The sequence below is a fragment of the Tachypleus tridentatus genome, chromosome 7 (genome assembly GCF_004210375.1).
Source record: "Tachypleus tridentatus isolate NWPU-2018 chromosome 7, ASM421037v1, whole genome shotgun sequence".
Classification (NCBI taxonomy): domain Eukaryota; kingdom Metazoa; phylum Arthropoda; class Merostomata; order Xiphosura; family Limulidae; genus Tachypleus; species Tachypleus tridentatus.
Window position 1 is genome coordinate 2,224,131 of NC_134831.1, and position 20,449 is coordinate 2,244,579.

The following is a 20,449-nucleotide window of genomic DNA, read 5'->3' on the forward strand; positions in this document are numbered from 1 at the left end:
ATTTAGTAACGACCAATGAAATATTAAATTGTACATTGACTGACTATCGATAAGATTTGGCCCGGCATGGCCTAGCGCGTAAGGCGTGCGACTTGTAATCCGAGGGTCGCGAGTTCGCGCCCGCGTCGCGCTAAACATGCTCGCCCTCCCAGCCGTGGGGGCGTTATAATGTGACGGTCAATCCCACTATTCGTTGGTAAAAGAGTAGCCCAAGAGTTGGCGGTGGGTGGTGATGACTAGCTGCCTTCCCTCTAGTCTTACACTCCTAAATTAGGGACGGCTAGCACAGATAGCCCTCGAGTAGCTTTGTGCGAAATTCCAAAACAAACAAACAAATCAATAAGATTTTGAGTGGTCACCTAGTGACTACAAATGAAACTATGATAGTTGTTTGTTGCTTGTTTACGTAATACGTGATGACCAAGATAGAAAGAGGCAATATGTTGTTCTGGCACAATTAAAAAAAAAGAAAAGAAAACGTAATTAAGAATAGAGATCGAAGTGAATTGAAAATTAAAATATTTGACTTCATTTACTTTTAAATTATTAAACCAATTAAAATCATTTAAACTCAGAAAACTGTTGAACACGCAATTATAAGTTTCGGAGGATAATTTAAGAAAACAGTTAAAAATTCTTATTTTGTGAATAACCGCGGTTGTTATTTTAAAACATAGACAGAGACTATATGAAGTGACACCTTAACTTGTGTTCTGAAGCTATTGTCTTTGGTTAAATAGAATATATCGAAGATGTTTTATTAATCGATCATTTATGTAAACAAATAAATAAAGAGAAATGTCAATAAAGAATCGTCGTCACAATTAATAATCAATGACCTGAATAATAAAATATGTATTTAACAATAGGTTTGGCACTGGTGTACACCTAGCGGCTATAAGTACAGTTTCCTGTGTCCTAACCAGACGATGTTTAACCAACCTTATCGTGTGTGCGACTGGTGGTACAATGTTGATTGTGAACAGGCCACCAGCTTTTATGATGTTAACAATGACCTATACATCGTTAATGGAGAGTCAACGCTTGAAGCCTAATATGGAACGTCATTGAGTATGTGTGAAAACAAGTGTCCTTTAATTTAAACTATATTTTGTTTATAAATTCCTCTATACATAATATACATAGGTGAAACGGGTGTTTTTATTTGGCCAACGTGGTTGTGGTGTCAGATAATTCTTTTATAATTGGTGGTTTTAATTTTGTGAGTTTTTCGAGTGGCACAGTTATCTATTATTTTATACCTTTCGTAACTAGAACTCCTGCAATATTCTTTAGATATACAACGTAAAAATATGATAATTATATATATATATATATATGTTATGTCCTCTAAGTAAACTTATATACTGTTTGGTTGATGTAAAGTCAATTTTGTTAACCATGGAATATCTTACCGATCTGGTTTTTGTAACACTAATTATGAATTGCTAAATTTATTATTTTTTACACAGTATTTTTCATCACAATTGGTAAATAATGTACACAATAAAAATATTTTTAAAGCCTTTTACGTGACTTATTGAAGGTATTTTGTGTAATGTTTGATCCTTTAAGATTACAACTGGAATTCGTTTTATTACTAAAGCATGGTTATGAATTTAAACTAAAAGTGAGTGCAAAAATATCGCGTCAGAAGACGTGTTAAGTAGCTTGTCTCATACTTCGAGAGCCGACCAAACGATAAAGGTATTGCAGACCTTGTGTTCAAATAATGTAAAAATGTGTTGCACACTGCTTGGAGATGCAATCATTCCTGTTAAAGGAATACCCTCACTTCACTCAGTTCTTCAGAACTGTACAAACAATTCTAACAATGATTTTTCAAATAATTTGCTGACTCGTGGAATTAGTATTATTGGATGGCATGACGGAGCTAAAATTATTTGAAAGCGATTAATCATGGTGCATAATGATTAGAAAAACTTAGTATTGATCGCTTCTTATTAATTTTTTATTGTATCTCTGTTTTTGTCAATCAAGTTTTTTCTTCTATAGATATTTTTACAACTCACAATGTAGTCTGTTCCTTTTATTCTGTAAACACAATCAGTTACAAAACGTGTAAATAATATTCAGGATACAACCATAAACATCTATATTTTAATAGGAAGAATATTTAATTTATATTTTAAGTCATGCCTTAAAGTGGTTTTAAATTGTTAGTTAATTAACACGTTGTGAGAAGATCGTTTCTTATTGTGACGTAGCAAAACTGATCGAAATAAGTTAAATTAAAACAGTGAAAACTTATCATTCCCAGAATAAACTATTGATTATTTAAAAAACAAAACAACGAATTAATTAAATAAAGTACCTGTTTTATAAACTAATCTTACTCACTGTAAATTGTTATAAAATAAAGCAATGGATTATTTTAACAGCATGATTTTAAAAATCATTCGAATTTATTTGTACTTTTTATCCACATCATTCACTGAACACTATTTTTAACCAACAGATTTTTTTCATAATCTCCCACTGATTCATAAGTAAAAACCAAAACGATGTTATGTTGTACCCCGTTTTTCTCAAAATACATTTTATAAAATAATGTTTTTTATTTGATTTTAGAAGAAAAAGCGATTGACATAATTGTAATATCGACTATTTGAAAGCCAAAATGAAATATTTGAAAATATTTGGTCAAGCATTATTTATCTGTAATTGAAGTTTTTCTTTATGCTATACAGTTTATTCGCTTATACGAATATTTATGACTTTATAGTATATAGGATTTGTTAATTATGAGAACGCAGTTCAAACAAAGCGTATTTCTCTATCATTACTTTCATCTTTTATGTGCTTATTAATTTTATAATTGACATTTGTTTCGCTTGAAAGACTATACAGATAGTAATATTAAATGGATGTGATAGGTTATGCAAAATCGCTTGTAGGTCAGACTGTGCTACGTTGGGAATAAAGATGTCATGAACAGTATTACAAAACTTATAGTAAGAGAATTACAACAAAGGTCTAAAAAAATATCTTTATCGTAATTCGGTAGACTTCATTCAGTCTGAATTATAAACAATATTTCCAGTACCTTCTTGGCAAGACAGCGATAAAAATGTTTTTATCATAATCCACTAGACGGCGAAACTTGAATTGAAGGATGTCACCACTCATTCAATAACATACTTCATATATTAAAAAAACTATATATTTTTTCTTAATATACGTAAAGACATCTAAAGGGTGTTACGTAATGAATCGGAGACGTTACAACCCGTGTTACATAGGAGTGCGTGGGTGTCAGAAAGGGAAACAAATTGCATAACATAATTATCGAATGATTCCTTAACTGGTGTGTTTGTCGTTTTGAATTACGTTAGATTTTGTCACCAAGATTTTAATTGTTACCGAGGAAATGAATAAAACCTAAAACCGTAGAAACTTTTAAAAAGTGTACAGAGCGATATTTTTAGGATATCAAGATAAGTAAAACGAAAGTTGACAAATAATAACAACAAAGAACTGAAACATCAATTTGCGTGATGAATTTCACTGTATTAGTTTTTTTCTGGTCAAGAGCACTTTTTTTTTTAATTTTATCGAAATATAGTCGATAACTAAATGAACTTCCGCAGGTTTCCCGAAAGTTTTTGTTTCAAGAGTAAGTAAAACCAAAATCATGAGTAACAAATATTTTTATTTATTGCTTTTAAAATCATATGTGATGCTGCGTTCTAGCTTTGAAAGTGTATGATGTTTCTTGTCATTCATGGTATCCACATGTTTTACTGACGTCACGACAGTACAAATTACAAAGTTAAGTGTCACTTGTGTGACACCATTTTAGTACCTATTGACCGATTGACAACAAACACACTACTGTTTGTTTGCTTGTTAATTTCATGCAAAGCTACACGAGGGTTATCTGCGCTAGCCGTCCCTAATTTAGCAGTGTAAGACTAGAGGGAAGGCAGCTAGTCATCACCACACACTGCCAACTCTTGGGCTACTCTTTAACCAACGAATAATAGGATTGACCGTCACATTATAATGCGCCCACGGTTGAAAGAACGAGCATGTTTGGTGGGACGGGGATTCGAACCCACGACCCTCAGATTACGAGTCGAATGCCTTAATCCACCTGGCCGTGTCGGGCCCACTACTGTGTAGTGATCGAGTAAGTAGAGCAGGTGACCCCTACAGGTAGCCTTTTGCCCCCTTTCGGAGAAATTAACGACTTAATTTATTATTTTACACCTCAGTGTAAAAACAGCTTGTCTTCTATATTTACATGTAATTTTGGTTGAGTAGCAATTGTGTACTGTTTAATTATTTTTACCACTTATATTTATACTCCACTAAACCATTAAATGTATACTTATATCTTTTAAGTTGTATATGGAAACTATTTCGTGGCTTATCTATACAATAAGTTGTTCACAAAAGTTATATCTAATCATCAACTCAACTTTATTATCACTGTTTTGAACTATTGATGGCTATTTGTAACACGGATTGATTGATACACCAAAAATAATTTACACTACGGTGAAAAGAGTAAATTATTTTGTGATACGTAATATTAGAACAAAAGTGTAATTCATAAATACATATGAAGAAATTTGATTCCTAGAGGACAATATGAACTTTAGAACAAACAATCTCCAACACACATATTTGTCCAACTGAGATGTCAATATATTTTATAATGCATCCAACTAAGTCTAGGTGACGTGCTTCAGGGAAGAGCAGAACAATTCCAATAAACATTTTGAATAACTTAAGCTTTCAAGGTTCAGCTCTTAATGCTTGGCTAATCCAGTTTCTCAAACTTTTCCCTTCTGTTGCATTAGATATAAACCATCATGGAATTGTCTGGACGTGTGTGCTAATTGTTTTAATTACGAAACATTAACCCTTTCTACTTTATAGTCACTTGTATGTATACATACCGATATGTTTTTATTACTAATTAGAGATACATAAGATAGAAACGCAAATGACTTCCTACATGAGAACTGCAACAAGGGTTACTAAGCACTTTGTAATCCTGGTTTTTATTAATTTTCAACGAGGGTTAGTAAGCGTTGAGAAATCCGTATCCTGGTTTTCACTAATTTTCAACAAGGGTTAGTAAGCGTTGAGAAATCCATATCCTAATTTTTATTATTTTTTAACCAGATTTAGTAAGCGTTTAGAAATCAATGTTCTGGTTTTTACTAGTTTTCAGCAAGGGTTAGTAAGCGTTTAGAAATCAATATTCTGGGTTTTGTTAACTTTTAACAAAGGTTGTTAAGAGTTTTGTAATCTATATTCTGGTTTTTGTTAATATTGTTCACTCTGTCTCATAAAACACTCGGATGATTGCAAACTATATGTTTTCGTTTCTTTGTCCATTTTATTTTATATATCATGAGTTGTAAACGACACATCAGTCACGACTAGAACACAAACAAAATTTGCTTTATACCATCCTTAAATTTAGTTAATATATACGAATTCGAGAAAACTAGTTTTCACAGAACAAAAATATTTCCAGACAATACCAATATAATAAACGGATTTACATATTAGAATATGTAACATTATTAGAGTATGTAACATTATTAGAATATGTAACACCAAGTGTGAAAAATATAAAAAAGGAAATTTATTTATTTACAAGGAACTAATCTTTTGTAAAGAAAAAAAATCATAAAGTTATTTAAGTCCAACTATAACATTAACGAAACTAGTCAGAATAACAACAACAGTTTGAATGTCAGTCAGTAACAAAAATCTACACTGAAATATTATTTTAGACTGCGGAATTAAAATTAAAATTTAAAAAAGACTTACGTCATCTTATTAAAAACAGTTATGTTTTCAAACCAGGAATATGTTTACATATCTTTACTTTCGAGACTGGAAGATCTATATTAATTAACACTAAAAGGAAATTATAAAAGTATAATATAATAAACAGAATGAATTAATATTAATTATATTATGATAAATAAATATTTATATCGGCTCTTCAAAAAAACAAAGTTTGGCATTTCATTACACTCTCACAATCTTCTTTCCTTATAGTAAATTAACGAAATAATCTGTAAGACAAAACAAAAACGCCCCTCAGTGGCTCAGCGGTATGTCTGCGGGCTTACAACGCTAAAATTCAGGTTTCGATACCCGTGGTGGGCAGAGCTCAGATAGCCCATTGTGTAGAGTTTGTGCTTTATTCAAAACAACAACAACAACGAAACAAAAACCTACTATTGGAATTTCACAAGATCTTTTGATATCGATATGAACAAATACGTTTAGAGATATCACCTTAAATAAATACAAGATCAATACAGAAATAACGTTAAACTTTGGAGATTGACACAAACCACCTAAAATGAGGTTAAAGAATACAATAATACGAAGAGATAACCTTGTAAGAAACTGAAAATAAATCATATACAGAGGAGGAAAAGATAAAAAGTGTGTTTCATCTATAATAATAGCTGATTATTTATCAAAATCATTGATTTGTATTATCCCGTAAACCAATATTTCCATTTTTTAGTGAAGACGCATTTAAAGTATAATCAATCAATAAACCTTCAATATGATGCTACGAACCTTATAAATAATAACTGTCAAAATACTGTGCAATGTAACAGACAGAAACTGTGATCATGGTTACTTTAACGATAATCATTGCACTTACGATCATATATTTTACTTTTAATAAATTCGCCAACACTGTTTTTAGAGTGTAACAAACATTACAACAAGTTTCATGAATTCCGGAGACAGGTGTACGTTTATCATGAAAGACGACTTGTACTAGAATAACACTGAATACACAACTTATTCTGAAACTACATAAATGGTGAGTATATCTCCACTGATTGAGTGTGCCGTGTTTTGAGAAAAATATATCTTTCGTGTTATTCGACCGATTCCGTAACAATTTTTTGTATCCGCTGAAAAAACATCTCATTGGTTTCTGTACTTTCAGCTTCTCCTTCCAGCCAATAGGTGAGTATTTTTCCTTTTCCCTGTAGCAAGAAATAATGATTTAATAACATGTACAGTTTGGAATATCTTTCAATGCTATCATTTTACTACTTACTAGGTTAATTCTTTGTTCTGTTGTTAAGTACAAAGCTGCAACATGAAATAGATGTATGTGCCTTGCTAAATGCAAGAACCGAAATAAGAATTTTAATATTTTAAGCCTTCAGGTTTACCGTCAAATCACTGTAAAAACCGGGGAAGGAGCTCAAAGATATGTGGGTTATATTTTATAATTTTTAAGGAATTATTTTAATTCAGTTTATAGACAGAAATAAAAACAAGTCCGTGATATTGTGATATAAATCCAAGGACTGGGAATTACCGAAAAAATTTTATAATTTATGTAAGACTAACTAGTATTTAAAACAAGTAACTAAATTATATATTACTTAATCCAGTTACTGAAGTCAAGATAGTTAATATATTACATTTTATATATATTGAATCTTATTAATTCTTATTTTCTGCGTATGTTACCTTAAAAATATTTGGTTTAATTAAATAAACAAATTAGTTTGTTATATAATTTTTGCGCAAAGCTACACGAGAGCTATTTGCGCTAGCCATCCCTAATTTAGCAGTGTAAGACTAGAGGGAAGGCAGCTAGTCGTCACCACCCACCACCAACTCTTGGGCTACTCTTCTATCAAGGAATAGTGGGATCGCTGTCACTTTATAACGCCCCCACGGTTGAAAGGGCGAGTATGTTTAGTATGACGAGGATTCGAACCCGCGCCCATCAGATTACGAGCTGAGTGCCTGAAACACCTGGCCATGCCAGGCCTGCTCAAACTTACACAAAGGGCTACTTCTGTGTCATCATCTCTTATTTTGAGATGACTGATTAGAAGGAAGACAGATAGACAGTAGCACCAACCGCAAACTCTCGAACTACTCTTGTCTGAGAGATAACGAGATTTGACTGTCACTCTTCCAGAACACTCGCCGCCAAAAGTGAGGAGGACGTATTTGTGTAAAGGCCACGCAAAACTTTAGTTCTCATATTCATAATAAAGGTACGTTAAAATCGCTTAGCAACGCCTATCCCATAAACAAACATTTAAGTGCCTGAAAGGAATTAAGCATAGTTTAATTTTTATATGAAAAGTTACACTATACATTTGTGTATTTTAGAACATCCAACTAAGGTATGAGTATTAATGAACGGTTAATCCATATCTTGTTATACGACATGAGACTCTGGGGTACGTAACTATTGTAACATTATCTAGTTACCGTGAGTATATTCCATCGTCTTATCGAATTACTCAATATATTAATATAAAGTAATGTGTTTTTTTTTGTTAATTTCGCGCAAAGCTACACGAGGGCTATCTGCGTTAGCCGTCTCTAATTTAGTAATGTAACACTAGAGAGAAGGCAGCTAGTCATCAACGTCTTTGGCTACTCTTTTACCAACGAATGGTGGGATTGACCGTAACTTTATAACGCCCCCATGGCCGAAAGGGCCAGCATGTTTGGTCCCGTAATATGTTTTCAACATACAGTAAATAATTGTAAGTAATAAAATATGAAGATGACACTTACCTTTAACTCAACCTCCCCTCTTACTGACATAATGAATGTTCCAAAAATGTCTAAAGTGGCCTTTGAAGTGGGGCTAACATGGATTTTGTTTGCTGAAAAAAAATCTCACATTTAAAAATATATAACAGTACACATATTTTCAGAACTATATGTTGTTTTTTGTATTCTTAGAATAATAAACTTACACAGGAGAAAAGCAAACGTATAGAATATTTCTGTGGTTGAATGGATCAAGATGAATAGGAAAAGTAGGTTCGGGTTTGTTGTAATTTTCGCGTAAAGGTACACGAGGGCGCTAGCTGTCCCTAATTTAGCAGTGAAAGTTTTGGTTTGTTTTGAATTTCATGCAAAGCTACACGAGAGCTATCTGTGCTAGCAGTCCCTAATTTAGCAGTGTAAAACTAGAGAAAAGACAGCTAGTTATCACCACCTACCGCCAACTCTTGGGCTACTCTTTTACCAACGAATGGTGGAATTGACCGTCACTTTATAACGCCCCCATGGCTGAAAGGGTGAGTATGTTTGGTGTGACGGAAATTCGAACTTGCAATCCTCGAATTACGAGTCGAATGCCTCAACAACCTGGCCATGCTGGGTTAGTAGTGAAAGGAAAGTTAGCTAGTCATCACCGTCCACTGTCAACTCTTGTGCTATTTTTTATTTTAGCAAACTTTAGTGGAATTGATAGTCACATTATAATGCTCACACGGCTGTAAGGGCAAGAATGTTTGGTGAGACAGGGCTTCTAACCCGCGATTTTCCGATTGTGAGTCGAGCGCCCCCTAACCACCTGGCCACGTCAGCCCCGAGAAAATTAGGGTATACGTATTTGAATAACATGAACATACATCCAACTTTTCTACAGCTTGTATTAGATATTAGATGGGGCCATTTACATCAAGCTGTTGGGTTAAGCAAATCGTCGGTACATGTTGACAAAATCCACTCGAAATAAACAATGCAATCTTTCAAGCGCTGAATGAATTTACAATTTTTAGTCTTCTTAATGAAGTATACGTATGTTGTTAGTATAATTCTACTTGTTTATCAAATACACCAAATATCGCGTGTGCGATGTTGGAAGAGTCAGGATCATGTCCTGAAGATAATACTTTCTCTGTTTGTCTGATTTGAATTTAGCGCAAAGCTGCAAGAGGGACATCTGCGCTACTCGTCCCTAGTTGAGTACTGTTGAACTATATGGAAAGCAGCTAGTCAACACTACCCACCACCAACTTTTGAGCTACTCTGTAACTAACGAAGAGAGTGATTGACCTTCGCATTATAACTTTCTCATGGCTGAAAGGGCTAGTATGTTCTGTGACAAGGATTCGTGCGTGCGACCTACAGATTGCGAGACGAGTGCCCTAACTACATGGCCATGCCGGGTCTAGATGATGGTGGAAGTCCAGTTACCATAAAATACATACCAATCAGCACATCACATCACTATCCTCATTCCTTAGTGATGCTGAAAATATTAGGAACGTTCTGTGTGGTGGCCAACTGATGGTGTAGATTAATTAGTACATGAAGTAAGCCTTTGACACCAATGATATGAATGAAGATTGATGGTAACAGAAAATTGATATGTTTACGATGGAAGGAGACATAATTGTGACATTCCCCTATTTGATCTGATATTTACCAATAAAAATGGCTAAATTGGAAAGATGGAGAAGTCAGGATATACAGCCATACAGAAGTTAGTCCTCACTTTAAAACATCCAGTCGACAATCGGTACTGGGTCTCTGATTCAATGAAACCAAAACAAAATCACTGCTCCTTTGACATGATGAGTAGAAAATCTAATTTTGGATGTGAATGTTACTGGAAACACCACCAGTCTAGGCTTCTGGATCGTTATGGGTAAAGTATCCATGCTCCTAACGTGGAAACACTTAGTTTGTGTATCACCCACCAGTACTCGCCTCTTCCACCTACGTTTTGCACATTCGACATCCTAACAGAACTCTACAGGGTATTGAATTGAAACCTGCCATAAATTAACGTCTTTGTAGTCACAGAATACTCTGTGAGTGTCAGTTGCACACTTTGTAATTGGCTATGTTCAATCACGTTGTTTCCTGTATACCTTTTATGGTAAAGGACTGCCATTAAGTGTGGTACTGGTGGCATGCCTTCTAATGGGTCATGCTCAGACATGGTGTACTTTTTTACCTGCAAAGGCACCATTCTTAAGCGTGAAACTTATTTGTTTTATTTCGCGCAAAGCTACACGAGGGCTATCTGTGCTAGCCGTTCCTGAGTTAGTAGTATAAGACTAAAGGGAAGGCAGTTATCATCACCACCCACCGCCAACACCTCTTGGGCTATTCTTTTACTAACGAATAGTTGGGTTGATCGTCACATTACAATGCCCCCACGGCTGAAAGTGCGAGCATGTTTCGTGTAACGGGGATTCGAACCTGTGACCCTCAGATTACGAGTTAAGCACCCTAATGCCGGGCATAATCTTTTGTTATCAGGTTACATATACCATATTATCTTCAGCTGTTGAAATTGCATTTCCGCCCCATTTGTTTCGATATGCAGGACATGCAATTACTGCAGATCAGTGCACTTCATATATCAACAACTAAGATGTTCAAATATGAATAAAACGAATGTAAAACATTGTTGTTAGTTGTAATTAATTGAAGCTGTAATTAATACGTAATTTAAAAGCCCTACCAGGCCCAATGATACTTTAACATATTTTACGTATTTAGCTATTTGTTCTCTTTTTCCTTCATTTATTTTCCTCGGGATTAAGTCCATGTTTTGGACCAGGGAGGGTCAAGCTCAGCGTGGACATCTTACCCTGTGTGAGGAATTGTTACTGAATCCTATGTAACAACCCTTCTTACTTTCTTGTTACATTACTCTCAGTATGTTACATTTTATCACTTGTAGGCAGTTTTAATTATCTTACCCTTTTCGTGCCATGTCCAATTCACGTGTTCCATTTTTAAGGCTATGAATATGAAAGACTCAGAATGTCCATCATTTTGTATGGTGAGCGACATCTGGTTAGAGACAACTCAACTTGTCATGAGGGAAGTTGTATTGACAGTGTCAGGAAACAGGAAATAGAATCGCATTTCTTTTTCTCTAAGACTAACCATACCGTCCAGCATGGCCAGATGGTTAGGGTCGGGAGTTCGAATCCCCTTCACATCAAATGTACTCACCCTATCAAATGTGGGGGCATTATTATGTGATGGTCAATCTCACTATTCGTTGATAAAAGAGTAGACCAAAAGATGGCTGTGGGTGATGAGGACTACCTGGCTTCGCTCTAGTCTTAAACTGCTAAATTAGGAAGGCTAGAGCAGATAGCCCTTGTGTAGCTTTGCCCGTAGTTATAAAAAAACAACAGCAACACATAAACAAATCTAACCATAACCAGCAGTACCCACAACTGATTTAAGAAGCTTACCTTCACCATTACTCTCCATACGGGAAGCTGTGTTGACAGTGTCGCCAAACAAACAGTAGCGTGGCATTTTCAGACCAACCACACCCGCAGCACACGATCCTGAAGTGATGAAACACTCTAATTAATTCCCATCTATGATTATTAACACAATTCAACATTTTCACAGGTTTCTGTAAAATTATTTCTAATTAACCCCCCAAAAAAAAAAAAAGAAAAGAAAGAATGAATGAGCAAGAAAACTGGATTTACGAATTCTTTATCTAATAACGACATCAAGTACTATCAAGACCTGATGAACAGACTTACTGAATTCTTAACTCAGTGAGTGGTTATTTACAAGTCTTCTTTAATTAACAGATGTCTCCTACTGGTAATTATTCTAAGCTACTCGGTTTTAAACAATTAGTGGTGTGCATTTTACATTATAGACAAGTAATAATCAAGCTTTCTCAGACCGTTAACCTGATGAATTCACAGATTCAAAAGTTTATCTAAATTTTACTTATTTGTTGTTGTTTGTTTGAGAATTAATGAATAATATATTCAATGAGTGGTCATGGCCCAACCCTCAAAATTTCTAAGACTTACCGGATCTCGTTAATTTAGCAGATTGTCAGGACCCAGACTTACGGACCAACGTGCTGAGACTAACTCACTTACCAGTGTGCATTCCAATTCTGATTTGCATTTTTCTGCCAGGACGGTGGCGGATTTTAAATTTACAAATAGCTTCTCTGATGGTCAGAGACATTCTTGCAATCTCTCGGGCGTGTTCATTCCCGTTGGGGACTGGTACTCCTGACACTACCATATAGGCGTCACCAATGGTTTCTACCTAGAAATAACATCTCCGCTTTTACTTATTTGCCGTAATATTAAAAACATGACATTATTCAGTTGGAAGAAAGTAAGAATAATTTCACCAATCTTTCTTTTCCTTCTCACTGGCCTCAGGCCTGGTATAACCTGCTGGTTAGAGCACTTGACCCTCAGTCTGTGGTTGATCATCAGACATGCTGGACCTTTCAGCCATGGGAGAGATACAATGTGATGGTCGATCCCACTATTCGTTGGTAGAGAGTAACTCAAGAGTTAGCGGAATATCACTTCAAAATTAAAGATATATAACGCAAATAGTGTTCGAGTGGCTTAGCGCAAAATTCAACAAACCAACTCAATGGCCACGTGTTATTGTTTTTTATCTTAGCAAGAAGTTCAGATACTCCACAATAGTTTTCGTTATACCGTAAGATTCAGTATACGTTAGTTCCTCGAAGGAACATTCGCTTTACTATGCAGAGTTGTTTTTTTAATAAAAAAATGAACTACGTGTTTCTAACATTGTAGTTTTCCTTTTTTTTAACTTGTCACTAAAGAAGATACTTATTTGTTTGTTTCCGAAACTTTCACGAAGATACACAAAGTCTAGTTGTGCACTCATCCTTAAGTCTGAGATGAATATCCACCGCTAACTCTTGGGCTTATAATACTAGGTGGTTTCTGACAATAACTTTTATTGGATATTCGCACCTCGATGATTCGGAGAGCATTTTTGAGTAACGGGCCACAAACCTTACATCTCAAATCCACAGTCCTAGTAGTTAACATGCTGGACTGTGGAATTTTGCGACATTCTAGAAGATTCTCAATTATCACTACAGCAAGTCACTTGCTAATCAAATCTAAAAATGTGTAAATGTCGCAAAATTCAAAACATCTCCTACGTTTTTGTGAACAATAAATAAAACTAGAGTTTTTACGAGTAATGTTGAGATGTTGTCAAAAGTTTTTGTTTGTTTTTGAAATTTCGCGAAATTCCTTCTGTTGTTAGTTGTTTTATTTTCTTAACACCAACTTGCGAGGTTTTCACCAAACGTGTAAACAGACTCTTTGTTTGTTGTACAGCAAAGCCACATTGGGCTGTTTGACATATCCTCACCAGCGAAGTCTACAACGGTTTTTAACGTTTTAAAGTTCGATAGTTTACCACTGTTTCACTGGGGGACTTCTATAGATTCAATAACCGTTTCAAACTTTTTTTTTCTTTCACGGTAGCACAATATATACAGATTCTAGAGTCACGAACGTATACTGTTAATTAAATAAAACTGACCCAAGAGATACCGACATTTCAGAATAACTTCTTTATACGTAACCCCACGGTGATTCAGAGATAAGTCTGGGAATACTAATAACACAAAGAACGAGATTTCCATAACCGTAGTGGGCACAGCCTAGTTGTGTAAGTTTGTGCTATATAACGAACAAGTGAAAAAAATCTTAATATGTGAATTCAGGCTTAACTTTAGTGTCGTAAATCCATTTTATATTCACCCACTTGGTCCTAGTATAATAATTACAATAACGCGATAAAACTGTCTCTCATTAATGTTTAATTTCACTTTAGGAGACACGAATAATAACTGTATGGTTATTAATAATTTCTCTTAGCTTAACTCGTCATTAATAGGGTTGTACACTTGTAGTATCATTTTTATAATAGACGTCATTAATATCGTAGATAATTTTATAAATATTAACTGATATATTTGAATATGTAGATAGAACATTTACAGAGTATTATCTGTTTAAAATAACCTACGGGAGTACTTGTTACATTTGAAAAAAAATGTATTTCATTTATAAGTAAGCAGATCTGCTGTTTATTCTCTTACATAACTACTAATTACTAAGTTTGTGTAACTTGGTATATTTTTAATTTGAAACACATTTGTCGCTGTTTATATTGTTATATACTGGTACAATTAATTAATTTTGTGTTTTCTCTGTTCTTTTTTTAAGTTAAATCAATTTCTATGTACAATGAATACGGGTTGTTTTGTTTATAATTAAGCACAAAGCTACGCAATGGACTATCTCCGTTCTGCCCACTACTGTGCCACAAGGGGGATATGATTGTTTGTTTTTTGAATTTCGCGCAAAGCTACACGAGGGCTATCTGTGCTAGCCATCCCTAATTTAGTAGTGTAAGACTAGAGGGAAGGCAGCTAGTCATCACCACCCACCACCAACTCTTGGGCTACTCTTTTACTAAGGAATAGTGGAATTGACCGTCAAATTATAATGCCCCCACGGCTGAAAAGGCGAGCATGTCTGGTGCGACGGGATTCGAACCCGCGACTCTCATATTACGAGATGGACATGAACGAGGGACCTCAGGACTAATTGAGTGGATTAATTACATGCCTGATTGGATTTTTGTTTTATTATTTTACATGACTCATATTTTAACCTTGGAAGTAACGAAGTCATGACCCCACAAATAATTTGTGTATATTTATACTTTAGGAAAAATTTGTTTAAAGACTGATGGAGTATATTAAAACCCTACATGTAATTATGAGATTAATTGAAATTACAACATTTCCTCACATTTTAAACATAACAGTCTGGTTTTCCTATAGATATAATTTAATCACCTTGTACATATTATAACTTCCCCATACCCAGTGATGATACAACATTTAAAACACTCGTACGAGCTAGTTTCGTTTCTGCATAGATAATTCTAAGGTTAAATGAAGATAAAACATAAAAAAATACTTCCTCACCTTGTAAAGGTTATGAGTTCCCCAAAGATAATTCTCTGGTTAAGTGCAGATACAATACAGGAAACACTTCAAATGTACATATAGTAGTTTCGTCATATATAATTCTAGAGTTATGTGATGATATAGTATAAAAAACAAAACAAAAACATTATCTCACCTTGTATACACCATAGTTTTCAATAATTGCATCGAAGGTTGTGTACAAGTCGTTTAACAGGTCGACCACCTGAAAGAAAACCAAACATTTAAATGGGGTTGCCTTGAAAATGAAATACATAAAAGTAAAAAATTAAACTCATTTTTCTTTCTCTACAATGAACGAAAAATATGTGAGTATATCTGAAAAAGTTATGAACTAGTTTTATAACGTTTTTTTTGGCATCCTATCAAAGAATATGCTAATAAAAATAAACATTTGCGATGACTTAATGTATTAATTGTTTGGTAAATCATAAAAACCACAATTCTACGTGGGTTAAAAATTATCACATCGATTTAAATGTGTAAGAATTTTATTTTCGCTTAAAGAATACTATAATTAGTAATTTGTTTCATTCGGCAGTATAATCCTTAAATGACTTCACAGATTGAAATATTGATAATAAGACAAAAATATGTATACGTATGGACAAATACCACTCGAAGAAGTAATGGTATATTGCTGGTTTAAAACATCTACTAGAGAAATGACATTACTAATTATTAATGATCCCATTTAGCTTAGCCTAAACCAGATGAAAACGTTATAATGCTTGTAGAGCAAAGAAAAAGCCAACAGAAGAACATTTATTTACTTCTTATTAATTATGTTTAGCAGGAGGCACACGGCAGTCCCTAATTTTGAATTAGTTAGGAAGCAGCTTGTCAACAACATACACTGCCATCTATCGGATTACTATAATCGAACCGAAAAGCAGGAATGCCTTACTTATTAGTATGCCCCCTTCCCCAAGTAGCAAAGAGTTTAGATAATTGCGATAGGCAGAGCGCAGACAGCCCATAGTGTAGCTTGGGGCCTAATTATAAACTTATTAGTACACCACAACTTCTATGTTTGGAGATCATTGTCTTTGTTTGTAACGGGTCGCAAACAATAAATAATCCGATATATATATATTTTTACTCCTATCTATTTGTTTTAAGTTGGCAGTTAGACAACAACTAAGACTCGAGCTAGATCAATCGAAGAAACAAAGTTAATCTAACGATGCGTTAGTTACATGCACTTACCGGATTCTTTTTAGCAATGTTTTATTCAACTGGTCAGTCGATCATACGTTATAGTCCAGATGGATAAGGTTATTGTCACTTAATTATTTTTTAGAAACTACTTTCACGAAGATTCAAACGCTATTGAATATTAAATAACTCACTGATAGATTTAAAGATTGTTGAAGTGAATATGAAGTCCATCCTACAGCGATATTTCTTACTAATATTTTCTTGTAAACAAAGTTGAAGTATCGCTTAACATATATGAATTATTATTAATTGTATCAACACAGTTCACATAAGTTTAACGATAAAAAATCTAAAGGTGTATTTTTTGGTGTGAGCGTATGTGTGTTGTTGTTGTAACTTTAGTTCAAATTTTGCTTAACAAGGAAAAACAAATTTTCTTACCTCCATTGCTGTACTCTCGGCTGAGAGCGAAGTGAAACCCACAATGTCACTGAAGTAAATAGTTACACATTCGAATGTCTCAGGTTTAACGTGATGTCCTGCCTTCAGCTGATCGGCTACGTACCTGAATTTACAAATTAATAAATCAGGTGTTTGTGAAATAAGAGAGTGTCTACAGAACTCATTCTCGGATTGTTTTAACACGAATGATAAAATTTAAGGAAATTTGTATGAACAATTAAGATAAATTAAAATAGTCAACGACCAATGTTAAATAATACACAATTAACACTTTTAGTCGCGGTATAGCGGCTCATAGAATGGTTCTGTACTTTTTTTTTTACTCGAGTAAAATCGTTTAACTTATAGCTCCATCTTTTGATTGCTTTGAGATATACTTACAGCCGCGACTATTAAAGTTTCACTTTACATGCTCCGACGTCGTTAATACATGAGGATAACGTGAAACCATGTAGAGTGCTTTTCTTATGGCCGTTGATCAGTTTTTTTTAAATACAAAATAATTGTGTATTATATAACGTTTATAATCGATTATTTTAATATATTTTTAACACGTTATAAGCCTATAGCTAGCCAATGGCCTCTTATGCTTCTACTAGAAAGTAAGCATGATGAGACACGTGGTTTTATGTAGGTGCACAATATGTCATTAACGTATCAAGACACTGAATTTACGAAACTAACTTCAATGAGGCATTAGGTTATTTTCTTATAAACATTCATATTTAGTGTTTTAATTGTTTCAATTGATTATGTTTTTAAGCTCTGTGGTATTTTCAGTGTTAAGTAATATTAGTACTATTTAAAACACGTGATAAATAGAAACATTATCTAATGAGTAAAACATATTCTGATTACACATTAGGCTTAGTAAGTGAACAAGCTGAATGATCCCTTGACCTCTTACCCCTCCCCAGGCTAAGGGTCTGCGTTGTAATCTGATTTAGTTTATCTATGGTATTCTAAGTATTAAGTAATTTTATTACTATTTAAAGCACGTGACAGAGAGAAACTTTATTTAACTTGTAAAACATATTATGATTCCATATTAGGCTTAGTAAGTGATGGATTACTCCTTGACCTCTCATCCTCCAAGGGTACGGGTCTGCGCTGTAATTTGGTTTATTTTGGTGTTTTGAATTCACAAAATGTTGCAGTTCATTCAAAAACAAGAATAACAAAAAATAAAGAAACATGTTTTTGAGTTATCAAATAATCATATAAGTATATATTATTACTTGATAGCTGATTCGTTATCAAGCTATCTCATGCAATGGTACCAATTGACATCCATGCTTTAAACAAATACAACATGGACATTCTGGTTATCGACTTTTGTTTTTCTACTGAAAATACCGAATTTAATATAAATTTTGTCTTAACACTTTTCTAATTGTTACTTTCCTCTGACAAGTATGATCTAGTGGAATATGGAAAAATAACCTTCTCTAAGAGATTTTGTTAGAACCTAAATACATTGGTGTATTCCTAACATGAAATATCTATCTACTTGAACAAACTACCGTGTTTGTACCTCGAATTCTCTTCGGACCTAAAATATGGAACTGAATACATTAGTTTATACTTACCATGAGGCTCTCTATTTAGACCTGAACACAGAAACTAAATACGTTAGCTGGTTCTTATCACCAGTTCTCTATGGTACTGAAACCAGGAACTGAATACGTTAGCTGGTTCTTATCACCAGTTCTCTTTGGTACTGAAACCAGGAACTGAATACGTTAGCTGGTTCTTATCACCAGTTCTCTTTGGTACTGAAACCAGGAACTGAATACGTTAGCTGGTTCTTATCATCAATTCTCTATGGTACTGAAACCAGGAACTGAATACGTTAGCTGGTTCTTATCATCAGTTGTCTATGGTACTGAAACTTGAAATCATATGTTTACTTTGTTCATAGAGAAATATTTAATAAAAATATATTTTCTAAAGGTAAACAAAGCATACATTCTTATCGACTCCTGAATAATTTAAAAGAAAAAATTATTACGAAAAGTTAACGTAATTTTGAGGGTTTGTTAAAATATTATTAATGTTTGTTGAGATACTGACGCACTTCAGAGATGAAATAATTAATGAAATCGTGAGTGCGTTAAAAGGGTTATGTTCAACTGCTACTACTTGGTGAAATAGGATAAGATGAGAGTTAGTCTGTTGATTAACTGCCTTTCGTCTAATCTGCCAGGTTTTAAAAAAATTAGTGACAGCTAGTACAAGTTACTTTTCTGCAGCTTTGTACGAATATTCTTTTGTATTGTGGCATATCACACAAAGCTACTCGAGGGCTATTTATGCTGGCTGATCCTAATTTTGATGTGATAGATATAAAAGAAGATAGCTAGTAAACACCACTCACCTATAATTTTGGGCTACTTTAACAATCCTTTTTATATGCACACACTATCCCAATGTACACAGCACGTTTTCATTTTGTCCATAACGGGGCGCGAACATGGATCCTAAGACACACAGTTTGGCTCGCTAATCACTAGGTCAAACTTAGTCAATTTCTTCTACCAATATGATATCAGTTTTACTTTTAATACATCTAATTTTGACAACAGCCACACACTTCACACTTTCTGAACTGTAAATGAGCTCAGAAACCACATATCTAGGTTTCAGTTGTTCACAAAATGGCTTCCATTTCTAGTTAGAATATGTCACAAATCTTACTTTGGGATCACCTGATACAGAAGTTCCTCACTCTTCTTCTTCTCTTCTAGGAAAGCAGATGTCTTTTCTTCCACCAACTGTTCCAGGTTTGTAGCATATTGTTCCATTCGAGTCAGGAGATTGTCCAGAAAATTCCCACTTCCCATTGACCTATGGAGTGCGAAACAATTAAAACTTTTAAATAAACGGAGTCCCAAATTGATGTCTACGATTACAAATGCAATGAAACCATTTATACTGTATATATTTATAAGCATAGGCGGTTTTACCTAATGGATAAATGCCCAAGGCCCCACACATGAAAGGGCCCCCGATGCTATGCCTTTTAATTTTAGTCTACTTTTCAGTTTTCTTATCATTATGGGGCCACATTTACCGAATTCTGTCCAGGACTCCAGAATGACTAAGGCCGCTACTGTTTATAAGTAATATTAATTTAGGTAAGTTGGCAGCATTCCCTTCTCCAGATTACATCTTAATACCAGTTATATGTTGCAAATACAGAAACCGAAGTGATAC

The 20,449-nt window shown here is 34.2% G+C and overlaps 2 protein-coding genes across 3 annotated transcripts in view; one reads left to right on the forward strand and one right to left on the reverse strand.

Annotated features, from left to right (window-relative positions):
- Positions 1-2,402, forward strand: part of LOC143254995 (U-scoloptoxin(01)-Cw1a-like) — a 28,358-nt gene extending 25,956 nt beyond the window's left edge. For both annotated transcript variants that reach the window (XM_076509954.1, XM_076509955.1), the window contains exon 4: positions 870-2,402. In XM_076509954.1, the coding sequence (XP_076366069.1) occupies positions 870-1,055 (186 nt within the window). In that variant the 3' untranslated portion in view covers positions 1,056-2,402. The remainder of the gene's footprint in view (positions 1-869) is intronic.
- A 2,291-nt stretch (positions 2,403-4,693) lies between these two features.
- Positions 4,694-20,449, reverse strand: part of LOC143254997 (atrial natriuretic peptide receptor 1-like) — a 42,638-nt gene continuing 26,882 nt past the window's right edge. The window contains exons 12-18 of the mRNA XM_076509957.1: positions 19,931-20,080; positions 17,213-17,336; positions 15,747-15,815; positions 12,678-12,852; positions 12,018-12,116; positions 8,575-8,666; positions 4,694-7,007 (exon numbers count right to left, since the gene is read on the reverse strand). Coding sequence (XP_076366072.1) covers positions 6,897-7,007; positions 8,575-8,666; positions 12,018-12,116; positions 12,678-12,852; positions 15,747-15,815; positions 17,213-17,336; positions 19,931-20,080 — 820 coding nt within the window. The 3' untranslated portion in view covers positions 4,694-6,896. The remainder of the gene's footprint in view (positions 7,008-8,574; positions 8,667-12,017; positions 12,117-12,677; positions 12,853-15,746; positions 15,816-17,212; positions 17,337-19,930; positions 20,081-20,449) is intronic.